Source organism: Salvelinus alpinus, chromosome 12 (genome assembly GCF_045679555.1).
Source record: "Salvelinus alpinus chromosome 12, SLU_Salpinus.1, whole genome shotgun sequence".
NCBI classification, from domain to species: domain Eukaryota; kingdom Metazoa; phylum Chordata; class Actinopteri; order Salmoniformes; family Salmonidae; genus Salvelinus; species Salvelinus alpinus.
In genome coordinates, this window is record NC_092097.1 from 21,003,467 (window position 1) to 21,025,931 (window position 22,465).

The following is a 22,465-nucleotide window of genomic DNA, read 5'->3' on the forward strand; positions in this document are numbered from 1 at the left end:
AATGTCAGAAGTTTACATACACTTTAGCCAAATACATTTAAACTCAGTTTTTCACAATTCCTGACATTTAATACAAGTAAAAATTCCCTGTCTTAGGTCAGTTAGGATCACCACTTTATTTTAAGAATGTGAAATGTCAGAATAATAGCAGAGAGAATTATTTATTTCAGCTGAAATTTTTTCCATCACATTCATAGTGGGTCAGAAGTTTACATACTCTCAATTAGTATTTGGTAGCATTGCCCTTACATTGTTTAACCTCTCTGGTACCAGTGGGACGCTAGCACCTCGACAACAGCCAGTGAAATTGCAGGGCGCCAAATTCAAAACAACAGAAATCCCATAATTAAAATTCCTCAAACATACAAGTATTATACACCATTTTAAAGATAAACTTCTTGTAAATCCAACTACAGTGTCCGATTTCAAAAAGGCTTTACTGTGAAAGCACACCATGCGATTATGTTAGGTCAGCACCTAGTCACAGAAAACCATACAGCCATTTTCCAGCCAAAGAGAGGAGTCACAAAAAGCAGAAATAGAGATAAAATGAATCACTAACCTTTGATGATCTTCATCAGATGGCACTCATAGAACTTCATGTTACACAATACATGTATGTTTTGTTCGATAAAGTTCATATTTATATCTAAAAATCTCAGTTTACATTGGTGCATTGTGTTCAGAAATGCATTGTCTCAAACAAACATCCGGTGAAAGTGCAAAGAGCCACATCAAATTACAGAAATACTCATCATAAACATTGATAAACAAAGTTTTAAACATACGAATGAAGATAAACTTCTCCTTAATGCAACCGCTGTGTCAGATTTCAAAAAGGCTTTACAGCGAAAGAACACTTTGCGAATATGTTAGGTCTGCGCCTAGCCACAGAAAAACATACAGCCATTTTCCTACCAAGGAGAGGTGTCACAAAAGTCAGAAATAGCATTGAAATTAATCATTTATCTTTGATGATCTTCATCTGGTGGCACTCCCAGGTCTCCATGTTAGACAATAAATGTTTGTCAAAAACCTTCTTTTTGTTTGCGCGTTTTGTCCAGTAATCCGAATGCTCAAGTCCAGACTAAACGTTTTTTTAAAGTACATTGTCACGTTCTGACCTTTATTTTCCTTTGTTTTTGTCTTTAGTTAGTATGGTCAGGGCGTGAGTTGGGGTGGACAGTCTATGTTATGTGTTTCTATGTTGAGGTTTGTCATTTGGCCTGATATAATCAGAAGCAGGTGTTTTGCATTGTCTCTGATTGGGAACCATATTAAGGTAGCCTGTTTTCACTGTTGGTTTGTGGGTGATTGTTCCTGTTCGTGTGTTCCTGGTTTTTCTATGTTCACTAGTTCGGGACTGTAGCTTCGTTGGTTTTCGTCTGTTTATTGTTTTGTTCATATTGAGAAGTATTCTATTAAATTATGGATACGCACCACGCTGCGCTTTGGTCCTCCTCTCCTTCTACCGACGAAAGCCATTACATACATTTGCAAAATGTTGTAAAAACCTATTTTTGCTTTGTCATTATGGGGTATTGTGTGTAGATTGATGAGAAACTATTTAATCAATTTTAGAATAAGGCTGTAACCTAACAAAATGTGGAAAAAGTCAAGGGGTCTGAATAATTTCCGAAGGCACTGTATATACAGTTGAAGTCGGAAGTTTACATAGACTTACGTATGTTAGAGTCATTAAAACTTGTTTTTCAACCACTGCACAAATTTCTTGTTAACAAACTATACTTTTGGCAAGTCGGTAAGGACATCTACTTTGTGCATGACACAAGTAATTTTTCCAACAATTGTTTACAGACAGATTAATTAACTTATAATTCACTGTATCACAATTCCAGTGGGCCAGAAGTTAACATACACTAAGTTGACTGTGCCTTTAAACAGCTTGGAAAATTCCAGAAAACGATGTCATGGCTTTAGAAGCTTCTGATAGGCTAATTGACATCAATTGAGTCAATTGGAGGTGTACCTGTGGATGCATTTCAAGGCCTACCTTCAAATGCAGTGCCTCTTTGCTTGACATCATGGGAAAATCAAAATCAGCCAAGACCTCAGAAAAAAAATGATAGACCTCCACAAGTCTGGTTCATCCTTGGGAGCAATTTCCAAACGCCTGAAGGTACCATGTTCATCTGTACAAACAATAGTACGCAAGTATAAACACCATGGGTTCACGCAACCATCATACCGCTCAGGAAAGAGATGCGTTCTGTCTCGTAGAGATGAACGTACTTTGGTGCGAAAAGTGCAAATCATTCCCAGAACAACAGCAGAGGACCTTGTGAAGATGCTGGAGGAAACAGGTACAAAAGTATCTATATCCACAGTAAAACCAGTCCTATATCAACATAACCTGAAAGGCTGCTCAGCAAGGAAGAAGCCACTGCTCCAAAACCTCCATAAAAAAGCCAGACTATGGTTTGCAACTGCACATGGGGACAAAGATTGTACTTTTTGGAGAAATGTCCTCTGGTCTGATGAAACAAAAATAGAACTGTTTGGCCATAATGACCATCGTTATGTTTAGAGGAAAAAGGGGGATGCTTGCAAGCCGAAGAACACCATCCCAACCGTGAAGGACGGGGGTGGCAGCATCATGTTGTGCGGGTGCTTTACTGCAGGAGGGACTGGTGCACTTCACAAAATAGATGGCATCATGAGGAAAGAAAATTATGTGGATATAATGAAGCAACATCTCAAGACATCAGTCAGGAAGTTAAAGCTTGATCGCAAATGGGTCTTCCAAATAGACAATGACCCCAAGCATACTTCCAAAGTTGTGGCAAAATGGCTTAAGGACAACAAAGTCAAGGTATTGGAGTGGCCATCACAAAGCCCTGACTTCAATCCTATAGAAAATTTGTGGGCAGAACTGAAAATGCGTGTGTGAGCAAGGAGGCCTACAAACCTGACTCAGTTACACCAGCTCTGTCAGGAGGAATGGGCCAAAATTCACCCAACTTATTGTGGGAAGCTTGTGGAAGGCTACCCAAAACGTTTGACCCAAGTTAAACAATTTAAGACATAAGCTTTTTACCCAACTGGCTTTTCAAAGGCAGCTTGAAATGTATCCTAAACGCTTTGTGCTCTTGTAGGAAGCTGTAACTCCCCGTTGCTGACCTATACTTATCTATAACTTGGCTAATAACAAATGTGCACGTGTCGCTCTGCACTCATTCACTCACAGGTGATTGAAAGACTGCTAGTGGGCTACCTCTACCAATAGAATTCTGCTCCGTTGTGGTCTGGCTTTGCCTACATCAAAATCACAGACTCAATCTTGCAAAGTTAGATTTGTTTTAGTTTGTTGTATAGAAAAAGGGCTAATATAATTAAGCAATAAGGCCGAAGGTCTCGTTGCGTCGTGCCTAAGAACAGCCCTTAGACGTAGTATATTGGCCATATATTACAAACCCCTGAGGTGGCCTATTGCTATTATAATCTGGTTACCAATGTAATTAGAGCAGTAAAAATAAATGTTTCGTCATACCCATGGTATACAGTCTGATATACCATGGCTGTCAGCCAATCAGCATTCAAGGCTCGAACCACCCAGTTTATAATGTTGATTCGATCACACAAAAAACGTTGATCTATATAGTGCAAACTAATGGGTCGAACCTAGTGAAGTTCAATCTCTTGTGTCTCTGTGCAGCATGGCATGTCTTCTGCACCGCAGTCCTGGAGGAAGTGTGTAGCTTAGAGAGAACATTGGTCCCATACAATAAGGGGATATGTTATACCTATGTTATGTCGGAAAAAGTCTGTTTTAAATGTATCTGTCCTGGTTAAAAACAAGTTGTCATCCAATAGGCTTTGATTACATGTCTAATATCCTCGCCCACCTGGAAATTCTGTAAGAGTACTGTATATGCCAATAACTTGTTGGTCTGACTGCATTCTGTCCCCCATCAACACTTTTTTAAAAACATTTTATGCCAGCGAGAATGACATAAGAAAGTAGTCAAGGCAACTAGCTTGATTTAGCCTCCGCCATGTTTATCTCACTAGTTCAGGATATTTTAGCCTCCATATATTCACTAGTTCCAATATATCCCATGATATTCGTGATTTCCTTAAGTGCATGAGGGTGATAGTTTGTAGTGTGATTTCCTTTACAGTCCATTGAGGTATTTAAAACCATATTATAGTCTCCCACTATAATAATCGAGTTTTGCATTGCTTGTAGGCTTGATCAATTATTACACATATTTTCAAAGAATCATAATTTATTTAACCATATAGATTAATGAGCCAAATCGGTTTATGGTCCAATAACATATTTAAAAGAATCCATCTACCTTGCGGACCTCTTCGGACAATTTTCACATTCAGATCAAAATTATTGTTAATTAATATCATCACCCCTTTTGAGTTTCTTTACCCATGGGAGAAGTATATTTGCTGCCCACCACCCCCCCAGTAATTTTTCCACACAACCTCATCTAAAATTGTTGAATGAGTTTCCTGAAAACAATAGATATTATATTCCTTATCTTTTAGCCAGGTAAATACTGATCTTCTTTTCTTATTATTTGCTAAGTCATTACAATTATAGCTGGCTATACTTATTTCACCATTTACCATAATGAGATACAAGTTTCAATTCTATTTATCATAATATTTGTTTGTAAATGTACCATTAAAAAGTACCATAATGATTGAGTGTCCATAAAGCTGTACCATGATATTTACACTGCTCCAATTGTTCTCCACTATTCCACCCACTTAAACCTCCCCCATCCTAAGTTGGGTTGTCGTCCCAGTGACTGGCCAACTGGATCTTAGGGCCTTGGAGAGATTGGGACCCACCCTTTAAAAAGAACACACAGTGCCACCCATAGAACAAAAGCAGATTAACTGCCAAAAGCATTTCCAACACCCTCACCTCGATTGTATTGTATACAATTATTTAAAAATATGCAAGATTTTTTTATATATATATCTTCATTTATTTCCACAATTAACTAATAATATGCACAATAATGTTGGCAGTTCATACGAAGGGTTGTTACCTATAACCAGGATTGGCATTACAAAAATTACATTTTTGGCAAGCAATTATTATTTTGGCAAACAAATATTATGAACAGATGTGGGATACACACACACACACACACACACACAGACATACTGTACACACTCCCCACCCTTCCCCCACAAACAATCACAAGCTCAGGTGTTCAACAGTTGTTCCATCCCTGAGCCCAACTCAAGAGAAGACTTGTTGTGCAAGTTTATATACAGTTGTAGCTGTTTGAGAAGGCATGCAAAATTGAGCAAGAATGGGGAGATTTGATTAACCAATGTCAAGTCCTAGCTGATGGAGCTCAGATACACCCCTTTCCCCTGAACCACACACACACTGGTCCCCCGTTGTGACCATTTTCCCTAGCATCTCTGTGCAGTCAGACCTTTTGATTATTTTGTGCCATCAGGGCCACAATAATTTGCCCCCTCTCTGATTCTCTGAGTGTGACCCCCTCCCAATGGGTTACTGCAGCTTGTGTTGCCAGCACTGCCACTACCTGGGTGGGGGCACTCCACCGGAATTCCCACTGGTTAGGTACAAGGTTTTCAAGGTTCTCATTAGCAGCTTTGAAAAATTCCTTGTATATTATTCTCACCCATCCGGGGGCTTTGGCTTTATAGGACCAACCCTGCCAGGCAGGCTCAGGCTCTTGAGGGGGCGGTGCGGCTTTAGTGAGTCTCTGACCGCGTTTATCTTTCTGTCTTGGCTGCATATAGGCTACTTGCAGTAGGCATATAAAACAGATAAGGACTTCTCTTTAGTGTGTGGGTCGCTCAGCTGTTTAGGGTATAGGGTTGGGGACCATCATGATAGGACAATAAATAAATAAACTATATTTATAATTTGTTTTAAAATGTATATCCCACATCTGCACAAAATTTAAAGCTCTCTCTGTCACAACTCCTGCTCGCAGACACACATGGGTTCTTGGCATTTGCAACCATTTTCCTTTTTCACTCACTTAACTCCACACTTTTCCAAACACAAAAACACTCACCCCACGTTCCATCACAATACACCCCCACATACCCACATACTGTGCCTTCTATGTACTCTGTTTGCTGTGTTTTATCCCTACCATATTGATTAATACTTTTTTTATTTTATTATTGCCTTTCCCAGTTAACATGAGAATCATGTAATGGGTTGTTGACCCTGGGCAATTTCATGGTAACAGAATTAAGCTTAGACTCATATTTTTCCATTTAAAATGTATACCAAACATAAACCATTGATTTCAAAGTGTATCAAACCGTAGAACTCTATACACAAGGACTACTCTTAACACCCCGACCTAAAATCTCCCTCAGTTTTATTCTGTTTACAAACGTTGTATCTGCAGTTCTTCCTGTAAATTAGTTTTCGTAAAATGTTCTGTGTAAATTGTTCAAAGTATTCATTATGCATAGAGTTTCATGGTTTGGAAAACTTGGAAATCAATGGGGTTTTTTTGGCATACATTTTAAAGTCGAAAATTGGAGTCTCAGCGTAATTCCATTACAGTGGAATTGCCCCGCTGCAGACCTCTTTTGGACAAGCTACCCTCTAGTTGAAAGGCATACTTTCATATTTGAAGAAATAGTGCTGAGATAAATGATTAGTGAAAAAAATCCATACAAATGTTCTATTGCACTGTAATGTTAGTATACACTCCCATCGGCCCTGTTTGTGGCTGGAAACTCTACTCACATAAAGTCTCCCCATCAACACGCCTTATTAAGCAATATCCATCTACAGATTACTTGTGGCTGACCACAGAACATACCCATTCCCTTATGGTGTGGTGTAGACGTGGACTCCCTATTGGTAATTGTAATGTATATATCTGGATGTGCCATTTGACATCTCACTCACTTTTAGTAGAGCACATGCATCGCCAAGGCGATTGAGACTGGCGGACATAGACTATTTACGCCAACATGACCTTCCCTTTCACCTGCCCCACACAAGATACTCTGGGTAAATAGTTGTTTTCCTTTTTTGCATCACAGCAAAGGACATCTCTGGAGGGGAAGTGGAAAAACAGTAGTCAAAAGAACACTTCAAAGTGCATTACCTTGCAACAATTTCTAAGGAATTTGGAGACGGCAGTATGGATCTAGAGCACATATCAAACTCATTCCATGGAGGGCCGTGTGTCTGCGGATTTTCGCTCCTCCCTTGTACTTGATTGATTAAGGTCACTAATTAGTCATTAACTCCCCTCACCTGATTATCTAGGTTTTAATTGAAAGATTTTTTTTTTTAAACAGCATACACTAGGCCCTCCATGAAATTAGTTTGACACCCCCGATCTTGAGGATTCTGCTGTCATTCTGTTGGAGAAATGTGATCAATAGATTTCTCTATTGAGGCTTGAGTAAAATGTAAGTAATTTGCTTACATTGTAGTTGAAGGAAACTATGGAAAATTATTCTGCTTTAAAAGTAGATAAACTTAGGAGACAAGTAGTAGAAAATTCCCTTTGGAAGATTTTTATGAGATTTTCACACTTCCTAGAGAGCGCTTCTTTGTTTATGCCCATTCAGCATCATTCACACCCTCTTAAGCCTTAGCCCCACCCCACACACACAAGTAAACGCATGTAAGTCAGCATGACATTGTCCTCCAGAAAGTGGTCTCTTTTTTTAAACCCAGCTAACTTAAGGGCAGTAATGTTTTTGAGAACTGTAGTACCACTTTTGCAGTTATCTTTCCATAAATCTGCAGTAGCAAAGATTATCTACACTGAACAGAAATATAAATGCAACATGTAAAGAGTTGGTCCCATGTTTCATGAGCTAAAATAAAAGATCCTAGAAATGTTCCAAATGCACAAAATAATGATTTTTGCATTCATATTCCATTATCTCAGCCAATCATGACTAGCCAGGAACAATCCTGTCTTTTCCCTTTTTAGCTCAGTGCTTTCTCCTTGGCTAAACTAGACTCCTAATTAGAAATGTTTATTCATATTTAAGTTTAAAAAAAAATGTTATCAAACGGACCTACTGTGAAGTAGGAACTAGCATCAAAGGCCTCAGATCATGTAACCGGTCACAAATTACATTTCACTAGCTATGATTATCAGACACAGCACATAAACAGCATAGCTGGAACCAAGACTATATTCCCCCAGAGCAACATGTGTTTTTTTATCAGTTTAATCTTGTAAATATGATCGATTATGCAAATACTTTATCATGTTTTTCTGTCATTAGCTAGTTCATACAGGACATATTAACACTGGTCAAGTTAGATGAAGACAAAGAGGATAATCATGAGTTGTCAAATGAAATACTTTTTTTATTACCCCTTTTTCTCCCCAATTTCGTGGTATCCAATTGGTAGTTACAGTCTTGTCTCATCGCTGCAACTCCCGTACGGACTCGGAGGAGGCGAAGGTCGAGAGCCGTGCTTGACACAATGCCCACTTAACCTGGAAGCCAGCCGCACCAATGCGTCGGAGGAAACACCATACACCTGGCGACTGTGTCAGCGTGCACTGCGCCCGGCCCGCCACAGGAGTTGCTAGTGCGCGGTGGGACAAGGTAATCCCTGCCGGCAATGAAAGACTTTCTAACATGGCTAACTAAAATCCAATACAGCGCCTGGGTATTCTTCTTTTTATTACCTCAGCCCACTTTAGATAGAGACTACTGAAGTATGGAAGTAGAGTCAACATCCCATTGCTCTGTTGCCCAGCTGTGGAGAAGACACGTCCTAAAGTCATATCTCCCTTGGAGGTCGTCTGATGAATCTCCACTCAATGACAAGTGCAAGCAATTGCAAGCATCAGGCAGGCGAGCGGAGGGGAGCAGACCGGTGCGGGCAGGACAATCCTATTCTGTGCATGTTTGTGATTTGATTAAGAGCCTATGTCTAGCGTCAGTTCGTTCTGGCCTAATTGAATAAGAGAAGGTGTGACAGGCACCAGGGCACCCCAACACCACAGCTGATGGATGGAGAACAGAGGAGTAGAGGTCACCCTGTACCACTAGATGTTCCTGGACGGGACACTCTGACCATGGTACAGTGGGCAGGTAGGAGGGGAATCCACTTATATAGAGGGCAGAGCAGAGGAAGGGAGAGGAAAAATCGGTGGGGTGGCCCATCCCTCATCCTTGGTTGACCTTATGACAGGCTTCGGACCCACTCTGTCAGCAGATCAACTGACATACTCCACCAGCACCACACCCTTTGCCAGCTTTCTGTATGATCAACATTTCTGCATGAGATGCAAGTGTGTTTGTTTGGGTTTGACCTCTTTAACCTTTTGGTGTACTGGGTTACTTTTACATAGACTTGTCTGACTTGACTGTAGGGTAGGAGAAAGGTCATGAGATTCCAATAGGGGTAAGCTGATGGGTACAAGGTCAATACAGGTCATTATCTTACTTACACTGTTTAAACTTTTGTCAGAGCCTTGAATCTGTCTGCTGCTACTAAGGAATACAACATTTCCCTTGTGCAATATTAAGACTACTTGAGTAAAGGACATATTCTATTGAATAACTCAGTGATAATACAACTGAGGATTTAAGCTGGCACAAGAAGTTACCTATTTAGGATAAGGATTGAAATTGAGGACATTCCACTGGACACACACCGGTTGAATTAATGTTGTTTCCACGTAATTTCAATAAAATTACATTGCACCAACATGGAATAGACATTGAATTGACATCTGTGCCAAGTGGGATGTGGGTTCTTTCTTTCTGACAGCCTGGAAATTAATTTAGAATCAGTATAAGTGAGGAAGAGGAGCACCTGCTCGTTACCTGGGCAACGGAATGGTCGGACGCACCTTTCTCTTAATCTGAGGGAGATATGACGTACTGAGAGAGCGGAGTAGAGAAGTGAGGTGGAAAGGAAGGAGAGAGGGAGGTGGAGGGCAGGGATGTTTACAGACGGAAATGTACTCTTGCAAAACACACGCACCCTCCGTCAGCCTAGAGGGTTTAAAGAAAATAACTGAGGGAGGGAGGAAGAGAAAGGAAGGGAGGGAGGTAGGGGAGATGTATGACTGCTCCCATTGCTTACTTGCTGTTGAACTCCGCTGATGTGGACAGTCTCCCCAGAAAGCCTCAGCAGCCCCTAGCTAGCAGGATGTCACAGAGAAAGAGGAGCTTCACTTTCGGAGCATATGGAGGGTAAGGTTGAAGCCCATTCGGACAAAAGATAACATTTACTCATGTCTGTCTCTCTGCATGCTAGAAATAGCCGGTGGGGGATAGTAATGGGGAGGTGTTACAGACAGTAATACCTGGTATGGAATTCACTCCATCACTGAAGAATTGATGAGTACTTAGGCCTGAGATCTAATGAGATCCCCTGTGGAATCATGCTTTACATCTTCCTCAGGCTAGCAGTGAAAGGATAATATCAAGGTCAGACAACAGTGTCTGCTCTAAACTACAGCTTGTTAGCATCTATGATTAGCGCTGGAAGTTAATGAAGTGGTCTCATAAGGAGGTCAATGAAACATCATTAGCTCTTAAATGACTTTGTCAATGTTTTGGTCAAGCTGCCCCCTTTCCTAGGTTTTAAAGACAAGGTCAACTTTACCAAAACAAAATAGTCATGTGTAGAAGACTAATCTGTTTAATTTATGACCAACTAGTGAGTTTTATTGTTTTTATTCTCAGCACCACAAAGATGGTGGGGGTGTGTATGTTTATTAGTTTGCCTTTGAGAGGTTCATGATAGGTTTTTAGATTTGATTGTTTATTTGGAGAAATAAGTGCACTTCAACCTGTTGCTTTGGCTCTTTGGGGTAGAGGGATGCTTGGAATGTGTTGCATTGATGAGGTCAAGAGTTCAAAGGACGCTCTAAAACGGGTCTATATGTTATATACGGTCTCTGTGTAAAACACACTCTGATGTTACAATTAATTCAATGTTATTGTGGTCTGTGGATAGGAAATAGTATGGTGTATGAAGAGGTTAGCTAGACAGTGAATGTGGCTCATGCATTATAAGGGTCTATTTCTACTGTAGATGTGTAAATGATACACTTCAGCACAGCACTGATGTGCATTCAATGATGTATGATGCTGTGTAGACTAGTTGCATCGAAAACCCCTTGAGACTGGAATAACTTTAACTTCCATCATTATGTTGACCCTGGCCTTTGGCACTAACAGCTACACGCAGGAAAACATCTCACTCGCGAGACAGAGTACAACCTCACCACTTTGGCTGACCCTTAGGCACTGTGTGAATAGAACAGTACAGTGTGCGTCGAGTTCCATAGACACTGTTTGATTCAGAGTTGGATCATCAAGGCTGATAATCCTCCAGCCCAGCATCAACCGATTGTTCCGGCTCTACATGCTATGGTTGGCACTGTAGTGAATTCTATGGACAGAGGGAGATTCTTAGGATGTTTAGTTTATACAGCTATAGAAGTGGGGGAGGAACCACATTCACATGCATGTGTTCGCTCACACACACACACACACACACACACACACACACACACACACACACACACACACACACACACACACACACACACAATGAGGATGTGCTCTGAATTGTGGAGCACATTAGATAGTCCCCTGACCGCCATATGCACTCTGAGAAATGGACCTTGTCTCCTCCAAATTAACATTTTATTCTTCTATTTTATTTTTCTGTCACATCTTTATAACTGTATGCATCTTTTCATACACAGCATCCCCGAGCACATAAATGTTTAATGGAACTCAGGACATAGGAGAATAACAATACATAGGGAGATAATACTAATACAAAGAAATGTTGTCTATAAACAAGACATAAAACACAACAACACTGTTCAGGGCCTCTTTTCTCAGAGCCTTCGAAGCGTTAAGATCATCATTAGAACCTTCTTACGATGTATCTTTAGTAGCCAAGGTGTTTTCCAGAGCCTTGGTTATTAATGTGTCTCTTAAAACCTTTGCCGTCTACAAGTGATCCAGACCACTCGAAGAGCAGTCAAAGGGCATCATTAGATGCCTTTTTTCTCTTCCGCATCACTTTATTCACAGAAGATCTCCGCTAAACGTAGTCAAGATGTTTAGGATTTCTGTCTGACTGTGACTGCTGATCACTTCAGAATGAGGTTTACTCCAAATACAAAGTTGCCAAATTATTTGCAATTGTTACAAACAAGTGAAGCATAAAATGATGCTTCAAATGAAAACAGAGATGACGGCATTAAAAGATGCAAAGGCTACGTGGGTCTATATAGGCCATTTCAATTATATTTCAATCGATGTCATGTTCAATCAATTGAGTTATATTTTGGGATTTTTGCAGCAATGTGTTTCAACACGTGCGCAATGATGTACCCAATCTATGATTTAGTGCATTATTTTTGGGTAAGCATAATAAGCCGCCTCAATAACCTATTTCAGCCATAGGTGGTAATATCTCTCTAGGAGCTGATCCGTCATCAGTATTGTGGAATAAGTCTAATGTTAAGGTACGATTTGAATGGAGAAAGGTGATCCGAGAGCTGCGCTGCTTTTCTTACGATCCTATGGGTATGGACACATGGTTTAACGATGCACCTAGCGAACGTTCTCTCTGCGTGTTTTTTTGGGGGGAAACACTCTTAAAAAGTTGATGGGTAATAACGATGCATCTGATACGACGATCATTGTACTGCTTAAGTTACATCGCAACTGGTAAACGAGACCCAGTTCAGTCTCATGGTTCAAAAACCTATACTCCACCCTTTTGCGTACACAGTGTGGGCCTCAGGTAAAAATAAGGAATACTGTATGTCATTGTGAAAGCCATGTTGTCATAACTGTACTGTATGTACTTATTCAGGCTGGACAAGGTTTTCTGTTTGTTTTCTTTGACTGTATGCTTTTAGTATCAAGAGAAATCCTTGAGAGGAGAAGGGCCCTGAAAATTCAACCACAGACATCTCAACCGTCAGTTTAGCCAATAGCTGTATTGGACTCCATTCTACAGAGAAGTGAAAAGACACGCAGGGAATGTTTTTTATTCATTAGAAAGCCTTTGAATATCACTTAATTGACACTTAATATTGAGAAACTATATGAAGTAATAAGCATAGTCACTTTGCTTTAGGGATTGTCTATTCCTAACATAGACATAGGCTACACATTGAAAGGTTTGTTTGTGTCTTTGTTTGTGACTGCACATATTTCAATTAGATCTTTAGTTTTATTCAAAGAGAAAATAGGAAGACTGTTGCCGTGACAATGCCCCAACTTTCAACAGAAGCTGTGAAAGGAAATTACAGCAAATAGCCTAGGCGACAAATGCATTGTTGTCAGGAATAGAATTCAGGCCACAAAATCATTTATCTTTATGTGTTCTGTCTTTGCGGAAATTACTTTGTCACACGTACACAGAAAAAATTGAAATTGCCATAAGTAGATAATGCTTCCTACAGCATGTTCAAAACTATGACACATGCCGTAATTTCAAACCGGAGGATTTAATCAATGTGAAACTAGAAATGCATGACATCTATTTGGGCCACGCAAAATACCATTTTTCATATGCCATTTTATGCTCTGTTTTGAGGCAATCATTTTGAGTAGGTGAAGATGTAAAAGAAAATGATCCATTTTTTAAATGGGAGGAACTGCATAAACACCTAGTATATTTAGGAGTGGTTAAAGATTCAGCACAGGGGATGTCAAATAAACTAATCTTACCGAAAACTATCCGTTCATCTCTGACATTTGAATGTTATTGTTGGTTTACACTTTATAGTACCACACCCTCTCAACACAGAGAGGTTAGAGGGGAGAAGATGAGGACATTGACCTCTTACACATACAGAAAATAGCTCTTTGGTGCAGGTGAGGTGTGTATTCTCCATTCAGTGAATAGGGCTGGAGTTGTGTTTGTAAAGTGAACATTTGGACAAGTACACTAAATACTGGTGGTGTGTTGACATCACTGTGTAAGCTGTTGACTACTGAAAACGGTCAATGTCTAGTCAAGTGCAAGTATACTCCGCACGCACACACACACACACACACATAAACACACACGCACATCCGACTTCAACTTCCGACTTCAACATACTACACGCACGCGTGTGTGTGTGTGTGTGGAGTATGTTGAAGTCGGAAGCATGTGTGTGTGTGTGTGTGTGTGTAAAGAGTATGTTGAAGTCGGAAGTTGAAGTCGGAAGTTTACATACACCTTAGCCAAATACATTCAAACTCCGTTTTTCACAGTTTTCACAATTTAATCCTAGTAAAAATTCCCTGTCTTAGGTCAGTTAGGATCACCACTTTATTTTAAGAATGTGAAATGTCAGAATAATAGTAGAGAAAATTATTTATTTCAGCTTTTATTTCTTTCATCACATTCCCAGTGGGTCAGAAGTTTACATACACTCAATTAGTATTTGGTAGCATTGCTTTTAAATTGTTTAACTTGGGTCAAACGTTTCAGGTAGCCTTCCACAAGCTTCCCACAATAAGTTGGGTGAATATTGGCCCATTCCTCCTGACAGAGCTGGTGTAACGGAGTCAGGTATGTAGGCCTCCTTGCTCGCACACGCATTTTCAGTTCTGCCCACAAATCTTCTATGGGATTGAGGTCAGGGCTTTGTGATGGCCACTCCAATACCTTGACTTTGTTGTCCTTAAGCCCTTTTGCCACAACTTTGGAAGTATGCTTGGGTCATTGTCCATTTGGGAGACCCATTTGTGACCAAGCTTTAACTTCCTGACTGATTTCTTGAGATGTTTCTTCAATATATCCATATAGTTTTCTTTCCTCATGATGCCATCTATTTTGTGAAGTGCACCAGTCCCTCCTGCAGCAAAGCATCCCCACAATATGATGCTGCCACCCCCGTGCTTCATGGTTGGGATGGTGTTCTTCGGCTTGCAAGCCTCCCCCTTTTTCCTCCAAACATAACAATAGTCATTATAGCCAAACAGTTCTATTTTTGCTTAATCAGACCAGAGGATATTTTTCCAAAAAGTACTATCTTTGTCCCCATGTGCAGTTGCAAACCGTAGTCTGGCTTTTTTTATGGCAGTTTTGGGGGCAGTGGCTTCTTCCTTGCTGAGCGGCTTTTCAGGTTATGTCGATATAGGACTTGTTTTACTGTGGATATAGATACTTTTGTACCTGTTACCTCCATAATCTTCACAAGGTCCTTTGCTGTTGTTCTGGGATTGATTTGCACTTTTCGCACCAAAGTACGTTCATCTCTAGGAGACAGAACGCGCCTCTTTCCTGAGCGGTATGACGGCTGCGTGGTTCCATGGTGTTTATACTTGCGTACTATTGTTTGTACAGATGAACGTGGTACCTTCAGGCGTTTGGAAATTGCTCCCAAGGATGAACCAGACTTGTGGAGGTCTACCATTGTTTTTTCTGAAGTCTTGGCTGATATCTTTTGATTTTCCCATGATGTCAAGCAAAGAGGCACTGCATTTGAAGGTAGGCCTTGAAATACATCCACAGGTACATCTCCAATTGACTCAAATGATGTCAATTAGCCTATCAGAAGCTTCTGAAGCCATGACATCATTTTCTGGAATTTTCCAAGCTTTTTAAAGGCACAGTCAACTTAGTGTATGTAAACTTCTGACCCACTGGAATTGTGATACAGTGAATTATACGTGAAATAATCTGTCTGTAAACAATTGTTGGAAAAATTACTTGTGTCATGCACAAAGTAGATGTCCTTACCGACTTGAAAAACTATAGTTTGTTAACAAGAAATTTGTGGAGTGGTTGAAAAACGTGTTTTATTGACTCCAACCTAAATGTATGGAAACTTCCGACTTCAACTGTATACTGTTTACATGCAATTTTGCATACGCTCACATGTAAATGTGTTTTATCCATACATTTACAGACAACAACACACTAACATCTAAACAAGGTCATTTGCATAGAAATACATGCTCCCAATGCCAACATATACAGCAGTCAGACACAAGAGAGTGAATACACACACACACACACACGAAAGATAAAAGTGTCATGCAAGACACAGTATGATTCCCTTGACGAACCTCTAGGCTCTGCAGACTTTAGATATCACTGTCTAAGATATGCTCGTTTCCATTTATTTGATACGACAGAAAGAAATATGTTTTTTACTCTTATGGTTGGTTTGATACCATGTTCTGTATTTTTATTGTTGTTTTGAGCTTTTATTGTTATGGTGGCTGCCCGGTAACATTTACAGCCAGTGTGTTATGGTTTATTAGTTTTCCATTCAGTAATAGTAGTGTATTTAAAAAGGGTTGACTGTTCATAGTATATGAGTAGGCCTACATGCGTGTCACGTGGTAGAATGTTGTGACATTGTTTTTGTGTAGGCGTGTTTTCCACTGTGGAATGTTAACACCAAAACAGAGGTTCTTCCTCAATCAGCAGAAAGTAGAGCAGAGAGACCCCTGAAAGACAACCTGATATGTTTATTTCTATCAGTCAAACACAAACAGGGAGAAAGAGCATGGCCATTTCCTGTTGTCACACACGACGAGGTGGGACTACTTGTTCGTATGATCAACTAACGGTGTGATCCTGCGATGTTTGTTTAAGAAATTACACAGTTGGTTCTGGTTATTGGATTGTTAAGCAAATGTTGCATTTTTTCACGTTACTTATCTCATTACAAGTAGTAAGTCTCTCGGTAGTTCCTCATCTCCTCAGCCATAGTTACTCATATCTTCAGCCATTTAGAGACAAAAAAGAGATCCCAAGGGAAACCATGGCTCTTCTCTACAGACTGAACCTTCAGCTCTACTGAGTCATCCAATGGCACCAATACATCCAAAGCATGTTGCACCACTCAGAATTTCTCTGATTCTTTCTGTCAGAGACGGCTGGGTATTTGATTGCCTGTTTGTTATTTTCCATGATGGACGGTTTTCATTTGAGTTTGATTTGCTATGAATGACAATGACATTTGTTTGATTGGCTTAGTATTCAGGGGGGCAGGGATAAGCGGTGATTAGCGGTTGATCGATTGACCAATTTTCCGCATTTATTCAGCATCAACCCCACGACGGCTCCTGTGATTGATCCAGGCAGAGCATTTGCCAGTTTGATTTGTATGCAGCGCTGTAAATGTAGTCAGAATTTCAACCGCTCTTTTCCTACGTGCAAACACCACAAACAAGTCCATGGAAAATTTGCCAAGACAATAAAAAGGGATCTCATCAATCCTATTCGCTATGGCTTTTCTCATATCTTGGCTGGGTGGGCTACGGCTGAAAACACTTTCATTTGAAGTGTGCCGGTATTACTGAGTGGGTTTGGGTAATGATGTGCCAGCCTGCTCAGGGTATTACAGTGGGCTCTGACTGTCTGACTGGCACCTCAACCAGTCTGCCTACTCACCTAGGAGACTGTGTCAGCCTCGGCTTGAGAGCGTGCCCATCGGCTGGTTGGCAGGCAGAGGAGGGAGGGAGGGAGGGAGGGAGGGAGGGAGGGAGGGAGGGAGGGAGGGAGAGGAGAGAGAGAGGAGAAGTGGTGAGAGGAAATTATAGACTCATTCATCTGGTGCCATAGGGGTCCATGGAGGTTGATTCTGTTTTAAATACACACTATTATTAAAAGTCACTTCTGAATTATGATTTTTACAGGTAGATTAATGTCGTAGATTTTATTTTCAGCCAAAATAGTCCCAGGTGCTTTCACCTCATAGTTTCACCTAAAACTCTGTTTTGATATTGTAGTCTTTGGTTAATGCGGTGTTCTAGACACTTCATCAGTCTTTGACCTTACACACTCAGTGGGACCCAGTTGATTAAACCAGACCAGGTGAAGTGGGAGTGGGACAGAAGTCTGATCTACTATCTCTCTTTGTTCTCTCTCTTTCTAGTGTCGACAAGACCTTTTCCAGGACCAGAAGTCTATGGTGAGTTTACCCCCCTCCTTGACATTAAGAAATTCAGTTAATGTTGTGTGGGATAACTTAATTTTATGCATAGTTGGTTCTAGATCACTCTTAAAAGTACTGTAGATTACCTTAGAGGTTTTAAATATAGAGGTCACCTCATAGCTTCCTTTTTCTTTTTCCAGCGACGCTGTCCACCCCTGGTTAAGTACTGATTACAGTCAGAATAACAGGGCATGAAACATCACATGGATGTCAGCCAATGTCTTTATTTACTGTTTATGTTGTACCAAATATGTCTATGCTCAATGTTCCATACTGCTGTTGTAGCCATGCTTGGGCTTCCTTAGTGAAGTGCTACATCAGACAGTTACATACACTGAGAGTATAAAACATTAGGAACACCTTCCTAATATTGAGTTGCACCCCCTTTTGCCCTCAGAACAGCCTCAATTCGTCGGGGCATGGACTCTACAAGGTGTCGAAAGCGTTCCACAGGGATGCTGGCCAATGTGGACTCCAATGCTTCCCACAGTTGTGTCAAGTTGGCTAGATGTCCTTTGGGTGGTGGACCATTCTTGATACACACGGGAAACTGTTGTGCATGAAAACCCCAGCAGCTTTGCAGTTCTTGACACACACAAGCTGGTGCACCTGGAACCTACTACCAAACCCCTTTCAAATGCACTTCAATCTTTTGTCTTGCCCATTCACCCTCTGAATACACAATCTATGTCTCAATTGCCTCAGGGTATAAAAATTATTATTTAACCTGTCTCCTCCCCTTCATCTACATATATTTTAGGTGGATTTGGCAAATGACATCAATAAGGGATCGTATTTTTCAATTGGATTCACCTGGTCAGTCTATGTCATGGAATGTTTTGTATACTCGCTGTATATTGGCAGTGAGGAAGTCTAATGTCATGGCTGTGGATCAGGGCATCTGGTAACAAAATTAATATTGAGGAGGGCCATGTAATATTCCGTCCTTGGCAGTATGAGAAAAAGACGTGTGAATGCAGCAGGAGAGGGGTGTAGATGGGGAGGATGTGGAAGGAGCGAATAGAGGAGCAGGATGATTATGCAGGATCATCAGATGGTAACATTTGTCCCGTACTTCTGCTGAATTGAATTAAGAGGGGATTGGGGGTTCATTCTGTGCCATGTTCCAAACAGGTCTGTAGCGCATACTAATGTAGCGGGAGACCAAAGGGAAGGAACGCCTTCTAGCCACTGAAAAGTGCAGCTCTGAACAGGGCTCTCACTGCACTCAGTAAGTCATTATGTTCTGGTGAATTCTATCAGCCTCTACGTACAGGCAGATGAAAATCCCAAAGTCATGAAAGCCTTGTTATTTTAGGTTTGTTTGTGAGAATTTCTCTTATTTCTTAAAAAGGAAACTAGCATTGATCTGTATTTATTAAATGCATTCATCACTGCTATCAATCATTTAGAAGGGCATGTATGAGTTACTAAGACGGGGTTTAATCCTCAAGTCATAGGAAGGATGTCCGGCCTCCATCTACATTATACAGGTCTGAAAGGTGTCACTGTGTAAGACTAGCAGCTTTTCGGTCAGATTTACGATAGCAGGTCTAAATCAGACACAGTATGCCATTGCATCCCTCTTGAATCCATCATAGCCTCAGTCATCCTCTCTCTCAGCAGCCGGCGAGGTGTGTGTGTGTGTGTGTGTGTGTGTGTGTGTGTGTGTGTGTGTGTGTGTGTGTGTGTGTGTGTGTGTGTGTGTGTGTGTGTGTGTGTGTGTGTGTGTGTGTGTGTGTGTGTGTGTGTGTGTGTGTGTGTGTGTGTGTGTGTGTGTGTGTGTGTGTGTGTGTGTGTGTGTGTGTGTGTGTGTGTGACAAGGGGACTATGTCCAACCACTCAGTCACTGTCTCTTTTGCTTTTGCTATTATGGCAGCAGTGATATTGGTTGATCGTTCCGCAAAATGAGTGCCTTTTTGCGTCCCTTTGATATTTTAAGGAGAAATTATGCACAAATATTGCACTTTAAAAGCTTGTTATATTAATTGAAGTGCCCTTTAATATACCACATGAAAATTCAATAAATCAGATTTATTTATATGAATAAAGACTTGCTAAAGTGCCAAAGAAAATTATCCAAATGTAGATTTTGATATAGCCTTGTTCTGTTCAATGTCCTCTACATACACTACAATGTCCAAAAGTATGTGGACACCTGTTTGTCAAACATCTCATTCCAAAATCATGAGCAGTAGTATGGAGTTGAACCCCTCGTTACTGCTATAATAGCCCCCACTCTTCTGGGAAGGCTTTCCACTAGATGTTGGAACATTTCTGTGGCGACTTGCTTCCATTAAGCCACAAGAGCATTAGTGAGGTCGGGCATTGTTGGGCAATTAGGCCTGGCTCACAGTCGGCTTACCAATTCATCCCAAAAGTGTTTGATGGGGTTGAGGTCAAGGCTCTGTGCAGACCAGTCAAGTTCTTCCACACCGATCTTGACAAACTATTTCTGTATGGACCTCGCTTTGTGCACGGGGGCATTGTCATGACAGAGGAAAGGGCCTTCCCCAAACTGTTGCCACAAAGTTGGAAGAACAGAATTGTCTAGAATGTCATTGTATGCTCTGGTGTTAAGATTTCCCTTCACTGGAAATAAGGGACCTAGCCCAAACCATGAAAAACAGCCCCAGACCATTATTCCTCCTCCACCAAACTTTACAGTTGTCACTATGCATTGGGGCAGGTAGCGTTCTCCTGGGATAGGCCAAACCCAGATTCTTCGTCAGACTGGTGATTGATTCATCACTCCACAGAACGCATTTCCACTTCTCCAGAGCCCAATGGCAGCGAGCTTCACACCACGCCAGCCGACGATTGGCATTGCGCATGGTGATCTTAGGCTTGTATGCGGCTGCTCGGCCATGGAAACCCCTTTCATGAAGCTCCCAGTGAATAGTTATTGTGCTGACGTTGCTTCCAGAGGCAGTTTGGAACATGGTAATGAGTGATGCAACCAAGGAGAGACAATTTTTACGAGCAACACACTTCAGCACTTGGCGGTCCAGTTCTGTGAGCGTGTGTGGCCTACCATTTTGCGGCTAAGCCGTTGTTGCTCCTTGACATTTCCACTTCACAATAACAGCACTTACAGTTGATCGGGGCAGCTCTAGCAGTGCAGAAATGTTATGAACTGACTTGTTGGAAAGGTGGCATCCTATGACGGTGCCACATTGAAAGTCACTGAGCTCTTCAGTAAGACCATTCTACTGCCAATGTTTGTCAATGTTCATGGATTGCATGGCTGTGTGCTCACTTTTATACACTTGTCAGCAACGGGTGTGGCTGAAATAGCTGAATCCACAAATTTGAAAGGGTGTCCACATACTTTCAAATGTGTGTATACAGTGCATTCGGAAAAAAGTATTAAGACCCCATGGCTTTTTTCAAATTTTGTTACATTACAGCCTTAGTCTAAAATGGATTAAATAAAACATTTTCCTCATCAATCTACACACAATAGCCCATAATGACGAAGCGAAAACAGTTTATTAGAAATTAATGCAGAAATGTGGGGAACATTTCTGCAGCAAAAACACATCTGCAGCAAAAACACAGTGGCTTCCATCATTCAAAAAATGGAAGATGTTTGGAACCACCAAGACTCCTCCTAGAGCTGGTCGCCTGGCCAAACTGAGAAATCGGGAGAGAAGGGCCTTGGTCAGGGAGGTGACCAAGAACCCAATGGTCACTCTGACAGAGCTCCAGAGTTCCTCTGTGGAGATGGGAGAACCTTCCAGAAGGACAACCATCTCTGCAACCGACTCTCAGACCATGAGAAACAAGATTGTCTGGTCTGATGAATCCAAGATTGAACTCTTCGGCCTGAATTCAAAGTGCCCTGGCACCATCCCTACGGTGAAGCATGGTGGTTGCAGCATCATATCTGTCTAGCAATGCTCCCCATCCAACCTGACAGAGCTTGAGAGGATCTGCAGAGAAGAATGGGAGAAACTCCCCAAATACAGGTGTGCCAAGCTTGTAGCATCATACCCAAGAAGACTCAAAGCTGTAATCGCTGCCACAGGTGCTTCAACAAAAGACTGGGTCTGAATACTTCTGTAAATGTCATATTTTTTTATATATTTTTTTAGGGGATGGATCAGCTTTAATATTGCAGATGGATTGATGCTTCCATCAATGTAATTGTCTGCATCATTTCCAAACCCCCATATATTTTTGGGGTAAATATGTATATCCATATACATACATACGCATACCCGTAAACAGTTAGTCGGAAGTTTACATACACCTTAGCCAAATTCATTTAAACTCAGTTTTTCACAACTCCTGACATTTAATCCATAAAATTCCCTGTCTTAGGTCAGTTAGGATCACCACTTTATTTTAAGAATGTGAAATGTCAGAATAATAGTAGAGAAAATTATTTATTTCAGCTTTTATTTCTTTCTTCACATTCCCAGTGGGTCAAAAGTTTACATACACTCAATTAGTATTTGGTAGCATTGCCTTTAAATTGTTTAATTTGGGTCAAATGTTTTGGGTAGCCTTCTACAAGCTTCCCACAATAAGTTGGGTGAATTTTG

General features: G+C 40.9%; 1 protein-coding gene across 5 annotated transcripts in view; it reads left to right on the plus strand.

Annotated features, from left to right (window-relative positions):
• LOC139535663 (rap1 GTPase-activating protein 1-like) overlaps nt 1-22,465 on the plus strand; it is a 194,118-nt gene that overhangs the window by 72,667 nt on the left and 98,986 nt on the right. For 3 of the 5 annotated variants that reach the window (XR_011667173.1, XM_071335319.1, XM_071335317.1), the window contains exons 1-2: nt 10,127-10,185; nt 17,856-17,891. Coding sequence is in view for 2 of the 5 variants with exons in the window: in XM_071335319.1 (XP_071191420.1) it covers nt 10,142-10,185; nt 17,856-17,891 (80 nt within the window). In the remaining 3 variants the exon portion in view is untranslated. Of the gene's footprint in view, nt 1-10,126; nt 10,186-17,855; nt 17,892-22,465 lie in introns of those variants that run through there. The other 2 variants (XM_071335320.1, XM_071335322.1) reach the window with 1 other exon arrangement.